Raw genomic sequence first — 24,481 nt, 5'->3', positions numbered from 1 at the left:
TAAGACCATCATCTTTAGCAGACTCTTCTTGCTATTCCAGGAATATCAGACTTCTATTCAAGAGGGACACAGCAGTACGCCTGATTTTTTTGGCTTTTCATTCAGCCACTTTAATGGTTTGAAATAAAGTGCGTAAAGTGAAAATGTCAGTGACCAGATGGTTGAAACGCTTCCTGTCTTTATTCTATCTCTGAACATTTAAGGGGATATTTAAACCATCCATTACACTTGAATGATAGTTTTGTAGCGATTCCAGATACTACCTAGAGACTGTAAGAAATAGAAATAAGCTTGGCTGTTTTAATAAGCATGCAGGAAATGACCACTCAAAACTTGCACTTTGTCTGTGATAATGGAGATTTCAAGCCAAGTCTAAATTACGTTGTTTGAACCTAGTTTCTGCTGAAATTAATGGGATATGCCAGGACTTGATACTCCAGTTTATGTCAATAGGAAATAAATTCAAATGATCCAGTCTACATCCAACCCCTTGAATTACCACTCCCTCAAGATTCTTCAAGATAGGCCTCTGCTATGCTTTAAATGATCAAACTGGTCAATTCCTATTGCTACCATTCCTATCTTTGAATAAGACAGAGGATCTGAAATGTTTCTTCCGGTCAACTTTCTATGCTGTTACTTTTCCCCAGGGAACTCTCCAGGGAACTGGAAAAAATACCACCATAGGTAATCCGATAATTACAGGGAGGTTAATCCCTTTCCAGTCTTTTCAGTGAAAAATCAAAGACAAAAACATGTTTATCGCATTTCAAATAGGAACCAGTCTTTCTTCTTTCTTCACTGAGACAAGAAAAGACTTCATGTATTCATAATAGATCATACCTTCAAAAAATTAAAAGAGGTCTTCAAAATGGGGTTGGGAGGCAACAGAAAAGTGAGGCTCTCAAAAGTATCATCCTCATCATCCTCATAACAGCCAGTTTCTATGGGCCCATGCAGACAGGCCAAAATAAAGCTGCTTTGGGTCACTTTGGAGGTATGCTGTTTAAATGCTGCATGAGGCCAGAAGCTGTGCTAAAGTCATGCTCCAGTCCTTAGGACTGGAGCGTAGTTTTGGCGCAGCTTCAGGCTTCTTAAGATGTGTGTGTCATTTAAACAGCATACCTCCAAAGTGACCTGAAGTAGCTTTATTTTGGCCTGTCTGTTTGGGCCTAAGTCAACAGAGAGTCAATGATCTTCACATATTCAGGGCTGCTTATGACACACGACAGAATAAAATGACCCATAGTCACACTATATGAAATAAAGAAAGAAAGGAATTAATGTCTAAATCCTGCACCTGCCAAGAGGTTTGCACCAGCATGTTTCATCTTGTTGGGAGGAAAGTGCAAAAAGGCCTTTGCTTGTCTTGCTTTCTAACTTGGCTGAAGGGGAGCCATTGTGTACTGAGACTTCTGGTCTGTTCCATTTTGTTCTCCTGCTAGAGTAGAATTACTGTAGCTGCAATAATAATGCCCTGGGATCAACCACAGAGGTGAAGAAATGAGATCAATTGCCAAACTGGCTGCTGTTCCCAAAGAACATCCTCTTGTTTACTGAGAAAGGAATGCTTATGCTATAAGTACCAAATTGAACCTGATGATCCTTTTGAATAAAGAAAAACTGGCTACACCCCAACCTCCATAGTACCTGGGCACAGAATGATAGGACTGATATCCCAGAGCTTGGAGCTTATTGCATACATATTTAACCCAACTTCACCCTAACGCGATGCAGCTGGGACATGGGATGCAGGTGGGAATTATCTCATGTAATTCACCACAGATTCAGCTGGCCAAGCACAGCCTGGCTGCATCCCTGGTCCCAAGCGCACTTTGGAGGCTGTTTTAAGCTGGGATCTTTTTGACTTGGAAATGCAGCCACTGAAGTGCACCTGGGAGCTGGGATGCAGCCGGGCTGCACTCGGCTGGTTGAATTAGTGGCGAAATACATGCAATAATTCCTGCCTGCATCCTGCATCTCTGCTGCATCCCATTAGGATACAGTTGGGTTAAATGTGTGTGCAATAAGCTCCCTTGTCTACCCTAGTCAGAATACGCTAGGGTGATTCTCGAGTATTCTGGCCTCAGAGCTCCTTCAGATTCTCCCCGTTATCTCCACATTTCAAACCAATGAAGATTTTCATACCTGGCTGCATCGCTGCTAAAATGTCTCTGAAACGTCCCTAAAAGGGGAAATAAGCGCCTGTGTCTGATTGCCAGGCGTGCTTCCTGAATCGCCATGGAAATGTTACTCCCTCTTAGCGTCCCTGAAATGTTCTTAGGGAGCGGAATTCCTCTGAACACAAAGTTTGTGTTCATAGGAAATCTGTTCCCCTTGTGACGATTCAGGGATGCTAGAGGGAGCCACATTTCCATGGGGATTACCTTTTAGGGATGTTTGGGAGACGTTTTTGGGAGCTCTGGTGGAGCAGTGCAGCCACTGACTCAGTTGTGAGTTCAATACCAGCAAAAGGGCCCAAGCTTGACTCACGCTTGCATCCTTCTGAAGTTGCTAAAATGAGTACCCAGATTGTTGGAGGCAATTAGCTTACAGTTGTAAACCGCTTAGACACTGTTAGTTCAGTATGAAGCAGTATATAAATGAAGCTGTTTGTTTTGTTTGTTTTAGTAGTGATGCAGCCAGGTATGGAAATCTTCATAGCCAGGGGGCTGTTTACACACATGCTCCACTGCAGCTGGCACAAATTGTTCCCTCTTAGGTCACGGTGAATTTTCCAGCATCTCATGGCTGGATGCCATATGTTCTCAGAGAGAAGGACTCAGGCCAGCAGCTGTGGAGCAGGATGGCACAGTGGGGCACATGTATGTCACTCCAAAATACACTGGATTTTCCTGCCAAATCTGGAGCAAAAGGTGAGTTTTTAAAATCCAATGTAGGCAAGGATTGGCCAGATTCAGTGCAAAAATGGCCTTCCCTTGTGAAGACAGTCTGCAATCAAATGGGCTTTGGGAGGAAGTGATAGCCAGCCAGGCAGAGAAGAATCTGTTTTGTGTGAGAGTAATGTCCCCATAGGAGTTGATCTGGAGCACATGGTTTGTTCACTGGGTTACAAAAGATATTTATTTCATGTAATTCAATCCCAATAATGATCAAAAAGAGGTTTTAAATGAGGAAAGACTTACATGCAAGAGATTCTATGCTATCTAAAATCTCACTTGCTTTAAATATTAAAGAGAGAATGGTGAAATTGTCCAGGAGAAATAAGGATTGCACTTTCTTTAAAAGATAACATTTTTTTAACCTGAAGAATTATAAATATAAACTGTTCAAATGTACAGATAGTTTGGTTTTTTAAAAAACCTATCAACCAAAAACACTATTGTGGTTTCCCCCCCAAATGGAATACAAATGCTAATGAAATTCAAAGTATTTGCTGACAACAATTTATTTAATATCAATAGTTAACAAGGAAAAGAAGGCAATAGGAACATATTGGATAGTAGTCTAATCTGCATTACAGAAATAATGCAGTTTGATACTGCTTGAACTGCCATGACTCAATGCTGTGGAATTTTGGGATTTATAGTTTGTTGTGGCATCAGAGGTCTCTCTAATATAGGAGGCTCAATGTCTTACAAAATGACAAATCCCAGAATCCCATAGCATTGAGCCATGGTAGTTCAAGCAAACTACATTATTTCTGCAATGCAGATCAATTATACAATGTAAGTCTTAAACTTAAATCAAGAGGAGAGAGGAAGAGAATAAAAATACAAAAAGGCAAAGGGAAACAGTAAATGTTCTTGATGTCTTGGAGGATGTTTTAAAAACTGCCTGGCATCTGATCGAGCATCAACCCTCCCAAGGCATTCGGAACAATTTACATTCAGATGAATTTCGCCTTCACTCGGAAGGAAGAAGGATGCTTAGGACTATGCCTAGTTCCTTGTGATAAAACTAGGTCAAAACTTGTTTTAGTTGCATGAAAGGCAAAGCTACCAAGACTCTTTAATTATTTCTCCTTATGAGTTGCCCTTTTTTGTTCAGCCCAGGCCTCAACACAATGATAAAGCATTTGGGGAAAAAGATAAAAATGAGTAGCCCAGCAGAGGAGGCCAAGATGGAGAAAATCTCCACGGCCACCATGTATTTTCCTTTTGTACTCAGGTAGCTTGGGACAAAAGACAGCCAAACAGTACAAAACAAAAGCATGCTGAAAGTGATAAATTTGGCTTCATTGAAACTGTCTGGTAGCTTCCTCGCTAGGAAGGCCACTGTGAAGCTAATGGTGGCTAAAATACCCATAAAACCCAAGACACAATAAAACATGACAGTTGAACCTTCGTTACATTCTAAAACAATGTTCCTTGTCATTGAATGCATGTCAAAATCCGGAAATGGAGGATAGGTGGCTAGCCACACGGTACAAATTAAGGCTTGAATAAAGGCGCAAGAAAGGACGATGGAAGCGGCCAGTTTGTTCCCAAGCCATTTCCTCATCTTGGATCCTGGCTTGGTGGCCATAAATGACAGAACCACAATGATGGTTTTGGCCAAGACACAAGAAACTGCCACCGAGAAGATGATACCAAAAGCAGGTTGTCGAAGGAGGCAAGGTATCTTCTCAGGTTCCCCAAGGAACAGGAAAACACAAAGGAAGGAGAGCAGGAGGGAAACAAGGAGAGTGTAGGTGAGGTTCCGGTTGTTCGCTTTGACTATAGGAGTCTCCTGGTGTTTGATGAAGATGTTCAGCACCAGAGCTGTGAGGAAAGAGAAGGAAAGAGCAAGAGTGGCCAAACTGATCCCCAAGGGTTCTTCATAAGACAGGAAGCTTACATCTTTTGGGAGGCATGCATCTTGTCTGTGGTTTGGATATTGATCCTGAGAACACTGAACACAGTCAACCATGTCTGGAAGGAAAGAAAAATGGCTTTTTGAAAGTTGTTCTTTACATCAGAAATTTCTTTGTGTGGCCTTCTAGATGTCCATGGCCTAAAAATCCTTATATTCCTAACATTTGGCTGGGGATGATTGGAGTTTTAGAGCCATATATTTCCCTGTTCTAGAAAAAGAAATATTTAGAGCAACTTCTAGAAAAAGCTTAATGTAAAATCTGAATAGATTGTTGGCAGTCACCCCTCCCAAGAGACACTGTAGCACATTATTGTTTCCTTTACAAAGGGTTTTACATGAGAGCTGAAAGACAGTCACATTTATATCAGATTTTCTCTCTTATTTAGCCACTACTACTGAATTTGAGAATTTGGATATTAGTTATCATGGCCAGAATATTGGTGGCAGTGGGCAGGGAGACGTTCTATGTACATGACTTCACTTACCTGTCATGTTTGAAATTTCCCCTTCTGGACATTCAGCACAATCATAGCAGCAAGAATGCTTCTCGTTTTTCCCCCCTTCCTTCTTTTCTTTATGAAAGCCCGAATGGCAATAACCATTACACAGAGAAAGGGGCTGCACCTGTCCAAACATGAAAGAACAATGGGATTTATTACTCGGTGAGAAAATATATTTGGGGCGGTTGTATCTCTTGAGTACAAAATGGACTGATACTAAAATGACTAATCAGTATCAACTATAAAGAGATGCTCTGTCTGCATGTATCCCATCAAGCTTCAGACAGCTGTTTCTAGGATGATAGACTTTGAGGTCTCATTTGTAAAGTTATGCAGTGCTAAAACAACCCATTTGAGAACTTAGGAGGAATGGGATACAACACAAATAGAATTATATTCATGCATGTTTGTTGTTGTTGTTGTCATTATTGTGTGCCTTTAAGTCATTTCTGATTTACGGCGACCCTAAGGTCATGGGACATCCCAAACATACTGCTTCTTCAAGACTTCACCTGCCATGGCTTCAGATTCAGAAGGTGTGATTTGCCTCCGTCTCTCCTTGCTCTATGCTTGGATGCTGATAAATTGATAACATTCAGAGCATGGGCCAGAGCATAAATAGCATTATAGATGCTGTAGCTGTGGCCTGTCATGCTCATTTCAAAAATGGATGAAGGGAGAGACTCTAGTTTCTCCTCTCCAGTGCAGGTTTTGCTAGCCATATAGTCTTCCCCCTTAACAGGGAATGAGCAGTCAAATGCATGTTCCCAGAAAGCTCTGCTAAAACCATCTTCTTCTGTCAAGGTAGGATTTCTGCTTTGAATAAATTTCTGGAAGCCCAACAACTCCTTTGACTGCATTGCGAACAAGAGAGACCCATGAATGAATTCTGTGCCCCAGCTGTTTGGAAAGGGAAATGATGCGAGATCCATTTGAGCTGTCATAATCCACACCTTGGTCATCATTGGTACACCTTCACCTTCTGTGTACTGCAGCATTAGCCTCAAAATTATCATGGTTTGAATTTCGCCATGTACGACCAAAGCATTGGCAGTGCTGTACATCACCACCTTGACAATTTTGGCCCAATCTTCCATTTGCTTGATAGCCTCAGAAAAAGTTGATGGTGGAAATCTTTCTATGAAATCAAAGCAGATTCTGCGTTGGGAGAACTTGGGAAGAACATGCTGTACAAACCTCTCCCCATTGTCATCATCCAGATAAAGTACCCCAGTCCATATCCACCCAAAATGAAGCAACAATTGTAAAATCCCCTCGTATTGAATGGCTACATTTGGAAACATCTGGTGAAAGAATGCTCCTTGGGGGATTGTGTCCAACATTAATGCAGAGCCGTATGTGAGCTAAATCAATGATTCAAAGAAGAAATTAGAAAAGATGCCATCAAAGTACACCTAAAATTGGGGAAAAAACACAAATCCCAACAACCAAAGAGTGGCTAATACCTAAGAGAACACTTCACTAGAAATCTCCAGATCCTCCAGTGCAACTCTATGGTCAACATCTGCCAGACACTGATAACAGAATCATGCAGGAGGACCTACAAATACCCAGAGAAGCATTTTCTCTAAGGTTCTCTAGCATAACTCTATGGTTAACTTCCAGGAAAAAAATGTGCTGGAGGACCTAGAGATTCCCAGAGAGAACCTATTAATCAAAACTGCAAATAATCAAATCTACAAAAGTCAAAGCCACAAATGTGGAGGCCAACTGTATTAGGAGAACTGACAGTTGCAGGATTTCTTGATTGAAGATACACGAATTAAACTCAATGTTAGCACACATGACCCACCTGTGGAAGCTTGTAGATTGACAGAATGGTGGCCATGTTGAGACCAACATCAGAATTAGGTCCTCCAATGCTTGCTACCACATTGTTCAGAACATCACACTTGTAGTTAGGGAATAATTGGCCCTTTGTAGAGAGAAGTTCCATTGAGGCCAGGTAAATTGTGGGCGCACGGAAATCATTATTGTACACATTGATGCCCAGAGTGAAGTTGGGTAAGAGCTGTGGGTTTTCATTGATTTCGTTTAAAGCAAATTGCAAGGCCAGGGTGTGCTGATAGTGCTGTTTCAAGACCCTACAAGGTAATCAGTTGCTGCATTGTAATGTTAACAATTTGAATTTCAAATCAGTATTATTTTACTAAACATTTTCCACTCAAGCAGATTGCATTGCCCAATGAACTGACACTAATAGCCATGTCAGGCATTGTGATGTCTCTTGACATTAATGCAAAAGCAACATTTTTCAGGAGTTTTCCACAATATGACTAGTAAAATATTTGAAAGCAGATAGTATATAGTACTGTATTTTATTTTATTTGCAACCTCTTTGTATATTTCATCAGTTTCAACATTTCTAGTTTATTTACTCTTAATGATAAAAATCTGGAATATGCCCTGTTTCAGTGAAAGATAAATGCTTTATAATATGCCAGAGCACACATGTATGATTGCAAACATGAAAACATAGTGTGAGAAACCTTTAATGCTTGGCTTATGGCACATTCATCAAAACCATGTTACTATTAAGGCATTATCGTCTTGCTCATATAATCATGATAAACAGAATTATGCATTTGAACAAACATGCCATGCAAAGAAATCTCTCTTCTATGGTTTGGAAGCTTTTCAATAGATTACTTTCAAAATTTGTTGAGGGTTGGGCTTCACTCACACAGAAGCTGCATCAGGACTGCAGAAATAATGTAGTTTGACACCACTGTGACTGTCTAGTTCCTATTGTTGTTTGTTGTGGTACCCAAATATTTTTAACTGTAGTTTGTAAATTATTTTAATATTGTGAATACTTTACCTATTGAGTATCCCTTATCTGAAATTCCAAAATACGAAATAATTATTCCAAAGTCCAAAACCTTTTTCAGGAGTAGCTGAGATAGTAACACCTTTTCTTTCTGATGGTTCATCATACACAACCCTTGGTTCATGCACAAAATTAATACAAATATTATTAAAATATTATATAAAATTACTTTCAGGCTATGCATATAAGGTGCATATGAAACATAAATGAATTTCATGTTTAGAGTCCCATCTCAAAGACATTTCATTATGTATATACAAATATTCCAACATCCAATAAATAAAAAATTGAAAAGACTTCTATTTCCAAACATTTCAGATAAGGGATACTCAACCTGTAATTCCATTTGAATTTTGACTTTTGTATGTTCTTAGCTATATTGTACTTGCTTTGAATTGTAAACTGCCTTGAGTCACAGTTTTGGGGGAAAGGTGGGATATAAGTAAAATTTGAACGAACCAAAAACTTGAAAGTATTGAATAAAATCCGCAAAAGACACTTGAGCCATATCTAAGGTGTTCAGTAAATAAATGGTTTACAGATAAAATGCCCAATGTGTTTTGGTCTGTGTCCGCTTTCAAAGGCCTTCTTCAAAGGCCTATATAAAAATCATATAAATAATATATCATACATTATGAAACAATGCATATTTTTACAACATATGAAATTGTTATTACATTCGTACACTGCCTGTATGAAAACCAGCATGGTATAATGTGAGTGTTGGACTAGGACTCTGAGAGATCAGGATTCGAATCCCTGCTCAACCATGGAAGCTCATGGAGTGACCCTGGGCAGGTCCCACTCTTTCAGCTTCAGAGAAATGCGACGGCAAACCTCCTCTGAAGAAATTTTACCAAGAAAACCCTGTGATAGGTTCATCTCAGGGTTGTCATAAGTAGAGAATAACTTGAAGGTATGCAACAACAACACATTTCCCAATGCCTGTACATATATGGGCTTTTTATTACTAAACCATTCATTCCTTTATTGAGTACTTTGAGACATGTCTCCATTTTCTTCTAGGGGAAGGGGGGGGGGAAGTTTGTCATCATCATAGAGGTAAAGGTTCAGCCCTAGTTTATCTATCACAGAGCGCTTAATATACAACCAGGTTGCAAAATAAGTCAAACCAATACAGCCCTTTAGAAGTAGCATCAGTGCATTTCAGAATAATGATAACATCTGAAAGGGTGAAGAAATGACCATGATCAGTCAACCAAACAGGTATAATACACCAGGTAGACTTCTGGTGATCTAGAGAAGACTTGAAATGGAAATAATTATCTTGACTACATCTTGCATATAACCATATCTTTCTTAATAACATCCAAAATAGCTCATCCAGAGACAATAAAGCAAAACAAAGAGAGAACAGATGTGTGATAGGACAAGTCAAAAATAACGAAAAAGAGCCCAGCACACTATAGCTTTGCTGGGAATTTTTACTGAGCAATTGATACGCCTTATAGAAAATCAGCTTTGAATATGCCTCATTCTATGAGGAGTATTAAGTGAATTTAGACTACATGTCCTGGGAATCATCATCATCGTCACTTTGCTAAGAATGACAGTAAAAATAATTGATACATTAAACATAGATGGAGTGTGGTTCCATTATTATATACAACATGTATACTCAACTATAAGTTGACCTCATGTATAAGTCAAGGGCAAGTTTATGGGGCCAAAATTATGGATTTTGCTATGACCTCTGGATAAGTCGGGGGTAAAATTTAGGGGCATGGGGCAAATGATCTAAAGGATGAAACAAAGCAAAACAAGGTCACAAAAATTACAAAACTGTAGCAGACATAACTCTTTGTGCTTACTCTTAAGACTGGGTGGATGAGAGAGCAGAGTGGGTCAGTGCTTCCAGGACAGATTATACTCTTGCTTTTCACCAGGGCATAGGTCCTTCTTTTAAATAAGAGTTAAGATACAGTACTTACATTGACCTAAATTTCTAGACTTATACATGAGTATGTACAGTAAAAAGAGATAAATGATTCACAAGTGATTTCCCCATAGAAGCAGCCCAGCAAAGAATAATATCAGGACAGGTACATGTTATGTTTAGGAAAACCCAGCTCCTTACACAAGGTCACCAAAGAGCTCTGCAGACGGACACTCTTCAAATATTGTTGGATTTAAAAAACAGAAGGTCTGAGAAATAATGCCAGCAACTAAGAGATCTCCTGGCTCATAATACTTGTGATGAATAGGAAGAGGATCATTGAGGCTACATCTAGAAGCAGGACCATTGCACACTGCTTGGGGAAGCAGCACTAATACCAACATGGCTAATACCACCATCTTGCATGGAAGTCTTCCTTCTAGAACCAAATCTCTTATTCCAACATTGATACCAGAGTGTTGTTGAATGGAAAGGTCTGATTTGAATTGTCACTCACTCGTATGACTGAAGCCAGACCTCACATGGGTAACAACTTTCAGCAATGAGACAGTGTCTGTCTCAAGCCCTACATCTGAAAGGCACAATGGGTATTAAAGGTGCTCTGGTTTGTTGTGTTACTAACTGGTTGCCAGAATTCTCTGGGGGGCTGACAAAGTAATCATAGTTCATTTCATAATCTCAGGGGTAATGCTCACTTTGAGTGATGGTTTCTCTGAGGTTGAAGAGAAAAAACATGTTCATTGCATCTCAGAAGAACTCAACTTAATTCTTCCATGGTGGCAGATGCCATGAGTTAATAGCATGCTCAAGTACATGCATGGTCATATATTACACATGGCTACAAGTAAACTGAGGTCTTGAAAAAAAGGGAAAAGGACATGTTTTAAAAGAATTCAGGCTGCTGCTACACTGTAGAAATAATCCAGTTTGACACCACTTTAACTTCCATGGCATAATAATAATAATAATAATAATAATAATAATAATAATAATATATTTACACCCTGCTCTTCAGCCAAAAGGCTGTGGTACATCAGAGCCCACTGGCAGAGAAGGTGAAATAGTTCACAGAACTACAAATCCCAAAATCCCATAACACTGAGTCCTAGTAGTTAAAATGGTGTCAAACTGCTTTATTTCTACAGTATGACAGCAGCCTCTGTTTACCTGATACTCATCAACAGATCTGTCCTAACACTTTCCACATGTTCCAAATGAGGCCACATGTTTTAAAATGAAATGAGCTATCTATTACAACTAAAGTGAAAACAGCTATAATGAATTTAACTAGTTTTCCTGCTCCTGTCTCCAGACATCTGTAATTTTCTGCAAACCATCTGTAAAGTTAAAAACAAACCAAAAAAGTTGATGCTGTTCAACTTGTATTGATCCAGAAGTGCCCCAGGTTAGTGTATCTATGGTTTTTATGCACAGGGATCAAAATTTTTGAGATGAGAGTCACACATCAGCTGAAAGACTAGTGTTCCTGGATGATGATATCCAGGTGACAATGGTTCATGACTGGGAAAACTCTGACTGGGTTACTATAATTTGTTTGTGTGGGGCTGCTCCTGAAGATGTTTCCAAATTGTGCTGCCTGCCTATATGCTGGCTATGTATTTTCATTCAAACCCAAATAAAGGTACAGTTCAAGCCTTACAATTCTTGCTACATCCATCTAACAAGATGAAACCCCTTCAAATTCATAGTACTCCTCCTTTGGAGTACCCTCATCATGTGGGTGCACTTGGCACTAACACTATCAAGTTTATCGCATGGGGGGGAAAGTCCCCCGATGTGTTCTAACGAGCACAAGTGTGGGCACGCACGGAGCGTGATGGGAACCCGATGGGAACGCCCGGGGCCTTTGAAACTGTTCCCAGAAATAGCGCCTCCTGGAACACATCGGGAACCCGATGGGAACGCCTGGCGGCGACAGTGGCAGTAAACTAGCATTCTGGGACCCATCAGGTTCCCATCACACTCTGTGCGCGCCCATGCTCGTGCTCGTTAGAACACATCGGGGGACGTCCCCCCCAAGTGATAAACTTCTATGTTTTATGACTGGTCAAAGTGCAACCCATAGGTCAGTGGCATCACTAGGGTGGTAACTCATGGTGTCATCCTCTTCATGGCCTGTGCCTTGGCCTTCCTCCCCTGCTGCTGCCATGGGTTAAGAAGGGAGGAGTGGGCCTGATGCATATGGGGAGAAAGGTGCCCAGACCAGGTGAGGCAGGTGATGGGCTGACAGGTGGGCTGGCAGGAGGGCTCTATCTTCCTTATGGACAGGTGCCAGGGATGGAATTAAATCCTTTCCTGTCACATGGAAACCAGTCACCATTGGTTTTAGTTAAGATACTGGCATCTATTTTAGCTAAGATGAGGACATACACCTTTCTGGGATGGGTAGTTCCAATTTTTCTTGGAAGGACAAACTCAGAAGGTGGTGGTGGTGGTGGTGGTCAATTCCTGTTTGACTTCATGGCAGTTGGGGGAAGACATGGGAGGGACCCTTCACAGTTGCTGCTGCTAAATTGGGGAATTCACTCTCTCATGAGGTTCAGCTGGCTCTGTCTTTGCAGCTTTTCCACCAGCTGGCAGAGACGTTTTTTCATTTAGGCAAGTCTTTGTTTCACTTATTGTAATGCATGGTGCTTTTAATGATGGGTGTATTTTATTATGTTTTAAATGTCTGTACTTTATTATGGTTGAAAGGTATTTTAAACTTGGATTTTTTTTTAAGAAAACAGTGTTCTGTTTTATTTTTTTAAAACTTCTGCATTAATGTTTTTTACTTGGACTTTACGTCATTGTAATCCATCTTGAATCCTGCACTGGGAGAAAGGATAGCATATTAAATACATACATACATATTTAGATTCTTTTAGTCTTTATCCTTATGAGTTGCCCTTTCTTGTTCAGCTCAGGCCTCACCACAATGATAAAGCATTTGGGGAAAAAGATACAAATAAGTAACCCAGCAGAGGAGGCCATGATGGAGAAAATCTCCATGGCCACCATGTATTTTCCTTTTGTACTCAGGTAACTTGGGACAAAAGACAACCAGACACTACAGAACAAAAGCATGCTGAAAGTGATAAACTTGGCTTCATTAAAACTGTTTGGTAGCTTCCTGGCTAGGAAGGCCACTGTGAAGCTAATGATGGCTAAAATACCCATAAAACCCATGACACAATAAAACATAACGGCTGAACCTTCATTACATTCAAGAACAATGTTTTCTGTCAATGAGTGCATGTCATAATATGGAAATGGAGGATAGGTGGACAGCCACACGGTACAAATTAAGGCTTGAATAAAGGAGCAAGAAAGGACGATGGAAGTGGCCAGTCTGTTCCCAAGCCATTTCCTCATTTTGGATCCTGGCTTGGTGGCCATAAATGACAGAACCACAATGATGGTTTTGGCCAGGACACAAGAAACTGCCACAGAGAAGATGATGCCAAAAGCAACTTGTCGAAGGAGGCAAGGTATCTTCTCAGGTTCCCCAAGGAACAGGAAAACACAAAGGAAGGAGAGCAGGAGGGAAACAAGGAGAGTGTAGGTGAGGTTCCGGTTGTTCGCTTTGACTATAGGAGTCTCCTGGTGTTTGATGAAGATTTTCAGCACCAGAGCTGTGAGGAAAGAGAAGGAAAGAGCAAGAGTGGCCAAACTGATCCCCAAGGGTTCTTCATAAGACAGGAAGCTTACATCTTTTGGGAGGCATGCATCTTGTCTGTGGTTTGGATATTTGTCATCAGGACATTGAACACAGTCATCCATGTCTGTGGAAGGAAAAACCATTGCTTTTTGATTTGCCAGTCAAGCTTTTACATTCCAGTGCTGCATGAGGGCTCATATATCAATGTCTAAGGCTGTACCTACACTGTAGAAATAATGCAGTTTGACATCACTGTACCTCCATCCTACAGAATACTGGGGTTTGTAGTTTTACAAGATCTTCTCAAAGAGTGCTGGTGCCCTACAAAACCACAAATCCCAGGATTCTGTAGGATGGAGCCATGATAGCTAAAGTGGTGTCAAACCGCATCATTTCTGCAGTGTAGATGTGCCCTAATAGGCAAGTCACACATTATATGATTTTTTTGTGTGGTCAAGACCATGTTTGAAGCATTCAGGTGATATAAAATTATAGCAACATTCAAAAATAATAGATACAGCAGTGTGACAGAGAGAACAGGGGATGCTTCTTTTAGGTGCTCCAAGGTTGGACCAAGCACTCACCTTTTGCCACTCTGTTCCAAGTGTACATAGTACATCTTACCTTTCTGATTTGAGATCTTTCCTTGTGGACATGGATGACAGTCATAGCAGCAAAATGGTTGTCCTTCCTTCTTTTTCTTACTAAAGCCCATATGGCAATGATCATTACACACAGAAAGTGGCAGTGTCTGTGCAAAAATAAAAGAAGAAATACATTTATTAATTTGTAAAAAAATGCTTTTCATGGGTTTGTATCTTAAAGGCATCGGAAATGGACTGATGATGAAATGGTAGGTAAGCATTATCCATAAACATGATTTGGCAAGCAATATTCTCTTCTAAACCATTAACTGGAATTTTGTTAATGAACTAGGCATAAACTGCAAAAACAGTTGTGGCAAGGCAAAGCAAGGCAAAGCAGAGCACACAAAACCTGTTGTCTCAGATCAGCCATATTCTCCAGTTCCTATCTTCCTTCACGGATCTTGCAATCATTTTCTCCCTGCTTCTTTGGATTATTCTGACACAGTTAGACTGGTGTAGTACGCCGACAGGATTGTGGTAATTATGATGATGTTTTCTTATTTAAGAGATATACTCCAAACATTAATCTTCACCACCTGCAGATTAATCTATTGGGACACAATCTATATTTTGTTTCCAATTGGTTTTTCTGTGATGGTAAGACTTTGAATCATAGACTCATAGAATCGTAGAGTTGCAGGAGACCACAAAGGCCAGCTGGTCCAACCCCATTCTGCCATGCTGGAACTCCCAATCAAAGCATCCCCAACATATGGCCATCCAGCCTGTTTAAAGACCTCTAAGGAATGAGACTCCACTACACTCCGAGGAAGTGTGTTCCACTGTCAAACAGTCCTTACTGTCAGGAAATTCCTCCTAATGTTGAGGTGAAATCTCTTTTCCTGCAGCTTGCATCCATTGCTCCGGGTCCTAGTTTCTGGAGCAGCAGAAAACAAGCTGGCTCCCTCCTCAATATGACATCCCTTCAAATATTTAAATAGGGCTATCATATCACCTCTTAACCTTCTCTTCTCCAGGCTAAACATACCCAGCTCTCTGAGTTTTTCCTCATAGGGCACAGTTTCCAGACACTATCTTAGTTGCCCTCCTTTGGACACGCTCCAGTTTCTCCACATCCTTTTTAAATTGTGGTGCCCAGAACTGGACACAATATTCCAGGTGGGGCCTGACCAAAGCAGAATAGAATAGGACTATTACTTCTATTGATCTAGACACTATACTTCTATTGATGCAGCCTAAAATTGCTTTGGCCTTTTAGCTGCTGCATCACACTGTTGACTCATGTTCAACTTATGGTCTACTTGGACTACTTTGAATCTCAATATAAGCATGGTTTAGTGAGAATCTCATTGCATCAGAAGGCAGAAACACAAAAAGATATTTTTCATTGTGTGAATAGTATATCAAATACATCAACGTTACAAAAATACTAGTATAGGTTGCTACATTCTGATATGAGTACAGGTCCTACCTTGTTGAATCTACTGGGCCATGTAATTGCATCTTCACAAATAATGAACATTTTATTGGGAAAATCCTGTATGTCTATCCTTCCAGCTTTCACCCTTAGAAAGGATTTGTTAGGGGATGTGACTAGGTTTACAATATCAAATGCCGCTGCTAAAGATCCATTTTCATCAAAGTAAACCCTTTCCCCAGCACTGTTGTTAAATGAAACACTTCTCAGAAAACGGTGGAGCTAATTCCAGAAAAAAAGGAGAGGAGAAGGAAAGAATGGATGACTAAAAACATTTTCCACTATCTAAAACTAAATCCATAATGTACAGATGCTCCCAGAATGAAGAGGGCTATGTCACACTTGCTTGGAGTGGTGGAATATGTCCAGTGCCACAAGTATAGTTTCATGCAAAGGCATACAGTGCCAGGTTTTAGAAGATAAATAGTGATGTTATCTATTTGGACACTCAAATGTTACTGTACTATTTTATCAAATTTCTCTGTCATCAAGACAACAGCAAGAAGTCTATATTTTCTTTTTAAAAATAGGAGAAATGAAAAAAAGATGCTTTCCTCATTTAATATTTTTAAATGTGTCAAATTCTTTCTTTTATGAAAATTTAGGAACAGCTTACCAGAACATAAACCAAATGAAATTATCCCACATTTCCATTGATCAGAACTGGAACATCAGCTTTGAAAAGTACAGTCGGTCCTTCTTATACACGGATTTTTTATACACGGATTCAAGCATACACGGTTTGAAAATGTTCCAAAAAAGTATAAATTTACCTTGACGTTCCATTTTTTATTAGGGACACCATTTTGCTATGTCATTATACTTAATGGGACTTGAGCATACACGGATTTTGTTATACACGGGAGATCTTGGAACCAAACCCCAGCGTATAACAAGGATCCACTGTAATACAATAATGTGAAACTTTCAAAGATAAAAAAAATAGTGCACTACCATAAATGCTAATAATTGAAATAGCTTAATTAATTAAGCTACCAATTAATTCATCCATCAGAATGCTAGTTTGGGTCTAAACCATGGCATTTACAGAGAAAGGCATTGAGGTTGCCACAGCTGATCTGAGGGGAGCCCATTGAAAGAGCCCATTGGCTCTTTCAAAAGAGATTGGTGAAAGATTAGATGGCAGTGAGGACTTGTTGTTGGGCTGTGGTACTTAATTCCGTTTGCCATCTGATTCGATCAGATCACCTGATATCACAGCTGTGATTTTTTTTGAGATGATGAAATGTATATGATGGGTAAAGCAACAATACTGCAAACTGGTTCTATTGGTGTAGAGGCATGATGTAAAATGCATGCCCAAAGAATCACATGCAGTAAATTCATAATCTAAGCAAGAGTTTGTTGTTGTTGTTGTTGTTGTTGTGTGCCTTCAAGTCATTTCCTTCTTATGTTGCCCCTAAGGTAAACCTATCACAGGGATTTCTGGGGCTGAGATTGTGTGACTTTCCATGGCTGAATGGGGAGTCGAACCTTGTTCTCCAGTGACATATTCCAATGTTCAACCCTCTACACCATGCTAGCACTCCAAAGCAAGAGTACCAGCTTCTAAAAAAGGAAGCTACTAGAAATTTTTCATTTCTGTTCTGTAAGAAGCAATCTTTCTACCAACACTGATAGTTCAATATTTATAACAAAGTGTTGCACCTACGGATATGGAGAATTCACAAACATTAGTCTCATTAAGACATTACCTTCCATGGCTGTGTAATTAGAAGCTGCAGTCTCCCTCCTTCTGTCCTTGATCTGTGCTTAGAGTTGGATAAACTGATGGCATTCAAAGCATGTGCCACAGCATAGACACCATTATAGATGCTATAGCTGTGGCTACTCATGCTCATTTCAAATACAGATGTAGGGAGAGACTCCAGTCTTTCCTCCCCAGTGCAGATTTTACTACTCGTATTGTGTGTTTCAGGAACAGGGAACAAACAGCCAAAAGCTTGTTCCCAGAATACCCTGCCAAAACCATCCTCTTTCACCAAAGTAGGATTTCTGTTCTGAATAAATTTCTGGAAGTCCAGCAACTCCTTTGAGTGCATTGCAAACAAGAGTGACCCGTGAATGAATTCAGTGCCCACTTCGGCTAGAAAAGGCAATGATGTGAGATCCATCTGGGCTGTCATAATCCACACCTTGGTCTGTATTGCTACACCTTCTTCTTTTGATAATTGCAACATAATTCTAAAAATAATCATGGTCTGGATTTCGCCGTGTACAACCAAAGCATTGGCAGTGCTGTTCATAAGGACCTTGGTTATTTCTACCCACTTATGCATTTCAGCAAGCAGTGTAAAAAAAGTTATTGGTGGGAATTTTTCTATGAAGTCAAAGCAGATGCCTCTCAGAGAAAAGTTGGGAAGAACGTTCTGTACAAACCATTCTCCATTTCCATCATTAAGATAAAGCACCCCAGTCCATATCCACCTGAAATGAAGCAATAACTGTAGGATCCCCTCATATTGAATGGCTGCGTTTGGAAACAGCTGGTGGAAGAACATTCCTTGGGGTATAATATTCACTGCTAATGTAGAGCCATATATGAGCTATGAGGAAACAGTAAAGGATTTCACCCCAGAATAAGCAAGTATTTTTTATTATGATTGTGAGTTTTATCATGTTTAATCTTGTTGTGTACTTTCAAATAGTTTCTACCTTATGGTGACCCCTATCATGGGGTTCTTTTAGGCTGAGAGTGTGTGACTCACCCAAGGTCAGCCATAGGTTTCCATGGCTGAGTGGGGAATGGAACCCTGATCTCCAGAGTTGTAGTCCAACACTAAAACCAATGCACCATTCTGGATCCTTAACCTACATATATACTGAGATCCACTCCAGACTTTACTTCTTCAATGCAGTGAACATTTATGAGCCTAAGTAAACACTTAGGAAGACATTGATCCAAAACATACTGCAGAAACAATTTGGTTTGAGACAGCTCTAACTGCCCTGGCTTAGTGCTAGGGAATCCTAGGAATTGTAGTATATTGTGGTACCAGAGCTCTTTGACAGAGGCGGCTAAATATCACACAAACCTACAGTTCCCAGAATTTCCTAGCACTGAGCCAGGGCATTTAAAGCGGTCTCAAACTGGATTATTTCTGCAGTGTGTTTTGGACCTTAGTCATTTAAAAAGAAAAAAGAAAAATGAGAATGACTTAAGAGATGTCATCAAGTAAGATAAAGTTATTTAGAAAAGAAAAATAGATATGTTTTCCCAATCCCTATGATCAGGCTGACAAGAGCACTGGTTCAGACAATATATGGATGCAGGAGATACGTTCCTTCGCCAATAAGTGTTGTGGGTGGAAGGAAGTGAAGGTAAGCCAAGATAGTGAAGAAAAATGCGTGTAAACCTCAGTCTGCCAGTTCATTGTCATTCCACTGCCTCTGTCTCTCTCTTTTCCTCATGCATTTCAAGCAAAAAGCCACACCGAAGCATCAGAGATGTGTCCTTCTGCATGATCCAGAGCCTTATTTTTCTGCTCTAATCCTTATGCACTTTTTAAAAATATTTGTAAATACTGGGACACTGCCATCATGTTCAGATGAACCTAAATAAGTAGAATAGGGAGATTGGTTCAATGAAGGAACCCACAGCCCTGAGTTGGCAAGACCAGAGCTGGGCAGTTGATAGCCAGGAATCTTAGAGGTCTCTCATTCATTGAGTCATCATAGGGAGCTTATCCCACTAACAAATAAACCGGTTTACCTCTTCTAGATTGAATTCAGGATCTAGGATGCCCCTGGAAGTTATCATACCTAAATTGCCATTTTTCTAGCCAGGATGCCACCGCCTGGATGCATCCGGGTTCAAGCCTCACTCAGCCAGCACTTTTATGAAGTCAGGGAGCTTCTGACTTCAAAAATTGGCCAGCTGAGTAAGGCTTCAACCTGGAAGGCTTCTGGGTGGCAGCATCCTGGCTAGATAGGTGGTGATTAAGGTATGATAACGGGGGGGGGGGGGGGGGCTTCCCAGATCCTGAACTCAAGCTGGAAGAGGTAAGCAGGCTTATTTGTTAATAGGATAAACTCCTAAGTCTAACTGGGCAGCAAACAATAACAATAAATATTGTCTTGTGATGCAATGTCTAAGACATTTCTCCATAGCACGGCATCTGCCTTGATTAGCCTCTATGGTTTCCTTTCCCACTTCTAATGGATGTTCAATAAAATATATTTAATCCATTATATATATATATATATATATATATATATATATATATATATATATATTCTTTTTTCATATCTTGCTGATATGCACCTTCTAGAACTGAATGCAGATAGAAACTTAATTTGTGATCAGAACTTTTGGGCCATATAGTGCATTTTATGAAAAACAATTGTAACAATACTGGAAAAAAATATCTGAAAATATGCATTCTTTTTGAAAATGTGCAGAGAAACATGGAGACAGTTTTGAACATGTCAAGCTGCTTCCACACCCTGATCTTTGAGAACAAGAGGCAGAGGCCTGCAAAGTTCCTCCTACAACTTCTGTGTTCAGGGAAGCTTGGTTTTCTTGTTTAGTGAAACATTTCAAGTAATATGCAGCTGTCTGAAGGCCAGGGAGTGGGAAAATTCATACGTATTCATTTAGAAAAAATAGCCTGGTCATTAAATAGACAGCATACGTACCTCATGAGTCTGCTCAGTACTCCACAATATTAATACACACTATTGTTTACATGGATGAACAGCCATAAGAAACAAATAGGTTCCTTTCATTGGTCCAGAGTTGATATGCTGCTGTTTTTCTTTTCTCCAAACCATGAATCTACATACAATATGATAATTGCTTTTTAAACTCTTTGGTTTGTGCACATCACCTACCTGTGGAAGCTTGTAGACAGACAGAACGGGGGCCATGTTTAGACCAACATATGAATTAGGTCCTCCAATGACTGCTATCACATTATGCAGGGCTTCACACTTGTAGTTGGGATAGAATTTGCCCTTTGAAGAGAGAAGTTCCATGGAGGCAAGATAAATGGTAGTTGCACGGAAATCATTATTATACATGTTGAAACCCAGGGTGATATTGGGTAAGAACTGTAGATTTTCATTGATCTCCTTTATAGCAAATACCAAGGCCAGGATGTGCTGATAGTGCTGTTTCATGACCCTGAAATATGAAGAATTGCTGCATTATAACTTTAAAAAAAATTGAGCTTCCAATCAGTATTAATATATTAACCATTTCCCATTGAATTAATCTGCATGTTAGTCTTGGAAAACAAGAATAGTCACTGCCATTCACACCTGGAATTAATGTCTTCTCTGACCATTCACTGAAGAGTAGCATTATGTTGTAGTTTTTATGCTATCATAAGTAAAATGTTCAAAAGCAGAGAACATACTGGATATACTCCTGTATAAGTCTAGAAATTTTAGTCAGAAAACTGACCCCAAAATGTAGGTAAACATGGGGAAGGAGGAGAAGAGGAGAAAGAAAGATGTAAAATAAAGAATAAATTCTAAATGTATGAAAGTATATGCTATGAAGGTTTTATGTTGATATGTGAAGAGAACTTATGTTTGTATGTCAAATAATTAATAATTTTTTAAAAAATTAAAAATAAACTTTGCCTGAAGGTAATTTATACTATATTTTAAATAATTTTGTGGATGGAACATAGTTTGTGTACATTGAAGCATCAGAAAACAGAGGTGTCACTCTCTCAGCCACCCATGAAAAAACGTTTTGACTTTTGGAGCATTCTGAATTTTGAAATTCTGGATAAGAGAGACTCAACCTGTATATACAGGTTTAAAGCACCATATATTTTTTGTAAACAAAACATTAAAACAAAACAGCTGCTTTGACTCATCTGGATATAACCACAACTTTCTTGATAACACCAAGAACAACTGTTCCTGAAGCACAACTGAGAAAGAACAGAAATCTGCCACCATCCAAGTTTGCCATTTAAATTAACTTTGCTTCTTCTGCTTCTGAGAGGCAGAAAGAAATGTGGCAGGATAATGTTACTTTATTGTTTTTTAATCATAGGCATGGCATTTTCCATCTTGTCTCAATAGTTGATTGTATTTAAGAGCCAGCCGTAGAATCAACCCACAAAAAGATGATCAGGAGGGCAGATACATATTACATTTAAGAAAACTCAACTTCTTACAAAAGGTCACCAAAGAGTTCAGGAGAGGGACGTTTTTCAAACCTCGTTGGACTTAAAAAAGAGAAAGTCTGAGAAATAATGCCAGCAACTAAGAGGTCTCCAGGCTGATAATACTTGTGAAGAATAGGAAGAGGATCATTGATGTTACATTTAAAAGTAGGAACTTTGCACACTATCTGAGGAAATAGCACCAGTCCCATTGCCAGTGTTATCACCATCCTGCATGAAATTCTTATCTCTAGAACTAAATGACTTGTTCCAACATTGACATGGGTGTGTCATGGCATGAAAGAGTCAGATTCAAAAGGCCAGTCACTCAGAGGGTGGAAGGTAGGACTTGATCCATTGCAACCTTATAGCAATCAGACAGATGGAGTCCTGTCTATTTTGAGCCCCAGATTAGAAATGCACAAGTGATGTTAAAAGCATGCTTACATCTTGCTTTGCTGTTTCCCCAATGTCCACTAGAATTCTCTTTGGAACCAAAGAAGCAATGGTCTTTGTCAATTTCATAATTGCATGGGAGATAATTGCCTCCTCCCCTGGTTGTCTGAATCACTGAAAAAGAAAATATGTTGATCACATCTCAGCAAACAACTTTGGCCCTTGTTAATGGACCAGCAAAGGAAGCACAGGTGTGTAGTAAGTCACAGCTTGCACACACATACACTTGCATCCTGTTAAAGACATACACATGCATACATTTTTCGTATGCATGTATGTTTTTTTTTTGGGGGGGGGCATCATGAGGGTTGAAATCCCTTTCCTCCCTGCACAGCATGCAAAGCCTGGGATTATTGAACAGCCTCTGAAATCCCATGCGTGACCATTGTATGCTTTGTAGGGAGTGGGCAGGATTGCTTTCTTTCACCATCCATTAATTCCAAGAAATGGTTAAATTCTCTTTTCCATGTTTTGGACATTTTTGTGTAGTTGTCAGGATGTAAATATGATTTATTTTTTTGTAAAATTTTGATAAATGTAAATAAAGAAGGTGCCCTTTTAAAAATTATCTCATGTTCTCCTTTGTGTCCCCAAATCAGATGAGATGATGGTAAAAAGGGATGGAGACCATCAGAAGTTCCATAGACATTGTGGAGTCGAAGGCTTTCGTGGCCGGCATCCGTAGTTTTTTGTGGGTTTTTTGGGCTCTGTGGCCATGTTCTAGAAGAGTTTCTTCCTGACGTTTCACCAGCCACAGATGCTGGTAAAACGTCAGGAAGAAACTCTTCTAGAACATGGCCACAGAGCCCGAAAAACCCACAAAAAACTATTCATAGACATTTTCTTGAAACCTGATCATTCATATATTCCTCATTTCCTAATAGAGGTTGTATATCCCTTATCCAAAATGTGCTTAGCCCTATGTACTTTGGACTACCTCATTACCAAGTTTGGAAATTTAAATTCGTTCAAAACATGGCAGCTAGATTGGTTATGGGTGACCAGATTACACCAATATTAAATTAATTCCACTGCCTGTCAATTAATTTCTGGGCAAAATACAAAGTGTGCATTATTACCTTAAAACACTACATGGTTTGGGTCCAGGTTGCCTACAGCATCACCTTCTCCCATATTCTCTGGCCCATACACTCAGGTCCTCTGGGAGACATCTACTTCAGTCAGCCAAAACATGACCAACTGTACCCAGAGGACTTTTTCTTTGGGCACCCCTAGATTGTGAAATGATATCCCAGAAGAGATTCACTAGAGACACTGACCTTAAATCAGCTGTAAAGACCAGTGTCTTCCAGCAGGCCTATCCAAATTATTTTTAAATTATGGTTTTAAAGTAATTATTGATTAATTTTATATGTATTGGTTCTATATTCTCTTTTAACTGATTTTATGGGATGTGTTGTATTATTTATTGTTCTTCACATTGATCCGCAGGGAGTGAAGGGTGAGGAATGATGAAGATGATGATGATGATGATGCATTGCACAACTGATGACACATAAAATTGCACACATCTATGCAGATTTAAAATCCATAATCATGATAAATGGTTATGCCACTCATATTTGCTTGTCCTATTGTTGATGGATTTAAAGTTCCTCAGCCCAATGATGTGCAGAAGTGGGTTTGATAGTTGAGATCTACTGTATGCCTAATGGAGACTGTTCAGTTTTATTGAGTTTTATTTTATTTAAGGTCACTTAAAAAGTTACTCATGGGACAAAGCTTAGAGTGAAGTTAGCGGATGGTTTGTGCTACAATTCACATGCTATTCAGACACTGAGACAAAGACTTTCAAAGATATTCCCTTAGGAATGGTCACTCATGCAATCAAAGATAGTCTAACATGAAATGGGCCATTTGAAAATTCACAGTGACCTGTTCTGGATGAATCCTTTGAAGACGGTGATATTTTCCAGGACACACTTTGGAGCTTATCACATGGACAAAAAAATTGACTGCATCCCAGGCACTTTCTGACTTGGAAAAGTGGCCTCTGAAGCATGCCTGGAACCTGAGATGCAGCAG

The 24,481-nt window shown here is 39.6% G+C and overlaps 2 protein-coding genes across 2 annotated transcripts; both read right to left on the bottom strand.

The window, feature by feature from the left end:
* Positions 1–3,972: 3,972 nt before the first annotated feature.
* On the bottom strand, positions 3,973–10,485 carry LOC121933858 (vomeronasal type-2 receptor 26-like). The gene is made up of 5 exons (XM_042473849.1): positions 10,268–10,485; positions 7,132–7,423; positions 5,831–6,682; positions 5,304–5,442; positions 3,973–4,874 (listed from the first exon to the last, which is right to left on the bottom strand). The coding sequence occupies exons 1-5, from the start codon at positions 10,483–10,485 to the stop codon at positions 3,973–3,975; spliced, it is 2,403 nt and encodes an 800-aa protein (XP_042329783.1).
* A 2,476-nt stretch (positions 10,486–12,961) lies between these two features.
* Positions 12,962–22,494, bottom strand: LOC121933383 (vomeronasal type-2 receptor 26-like). Its single transcript, XM_042473028.1, has 5 exons — positions 22,427–22,494; positions 20,688–20,979; positions 17,549–18,400; positions 14,373–14,499; positions 12,962–13,872 (listed from the first exon to the last, which is right to left on the bottom strand). Coding segments are annotated over exons 1-5 (2,184 nt in total). The 5' UTR covers positions 22,429–22,494.
* Between the last annotated feature and the right edge of the window lie 1,987 nt (positions 22,495–24,481).

The sequence above is a fragment of the Sceloporus undulatus genome, chromosome 6 (genome assembly GCF_019175285.1).
Source record: "Sceloporus undulatus isolate JIND9_A2432 ecotype Alabama chromosome 6, SceUnd_v1.1, whole genome shotgun sequence".
NCBI lineage: Eukaryota > Metazoa > Chordata > Lepidosauria > Squamata > Phrynosomatidae > Sceloporus > Sceloporus undulatus.
The sequence above is the reverse complement of the archived record's forward strand: the minus strand, read 5'-3'. Positions and strand labels throughout refer to the sequence as shown.

Excerpts from the sequence above, each read along its gene's own strand:
- LOC121933858 (XM_042473849.1), bottom strand. The coding sequence starts at position 10,485 with ATGGTGGTATTAGCCATGTTGGTATTAGTGCTGCTTCCCCAAGCAGTG. Across the intron at positions 7,424-10,267 it reads GAGCTCTTTGGTGACCTTGT|GGTCTTGAAACAGCACTATC; the intron begins GTAAGGAGCTGG and ends ATTACCTTGTAG. Across the intron at positions 5,443-5,830 it reads TGAATCTGAAGCCATGGCAG|GTGCAGCCCCTTTCTCTGTG; the intron begins GTGAAGTCTTGA and ends ATGTTTGGACAG.
- LOC121933383 (XM_042473028.1), bottom strand. Across the intron at positions 14,500-17,548 it reads TAATTACACAGCCATGGAAG|ACACTGCCACTTTCTGTGTG; the intron begins GTAATGTCTTAA and ends ATTTTTGCACAG. Across the intron at positions 13,873-14,372 it reads AAAGATCTCAAATCAGAAAG|ACATGGATGACTGTGTTCAA; the intron begins GTAAGATGTACT and ends TTCCTTCCACAG.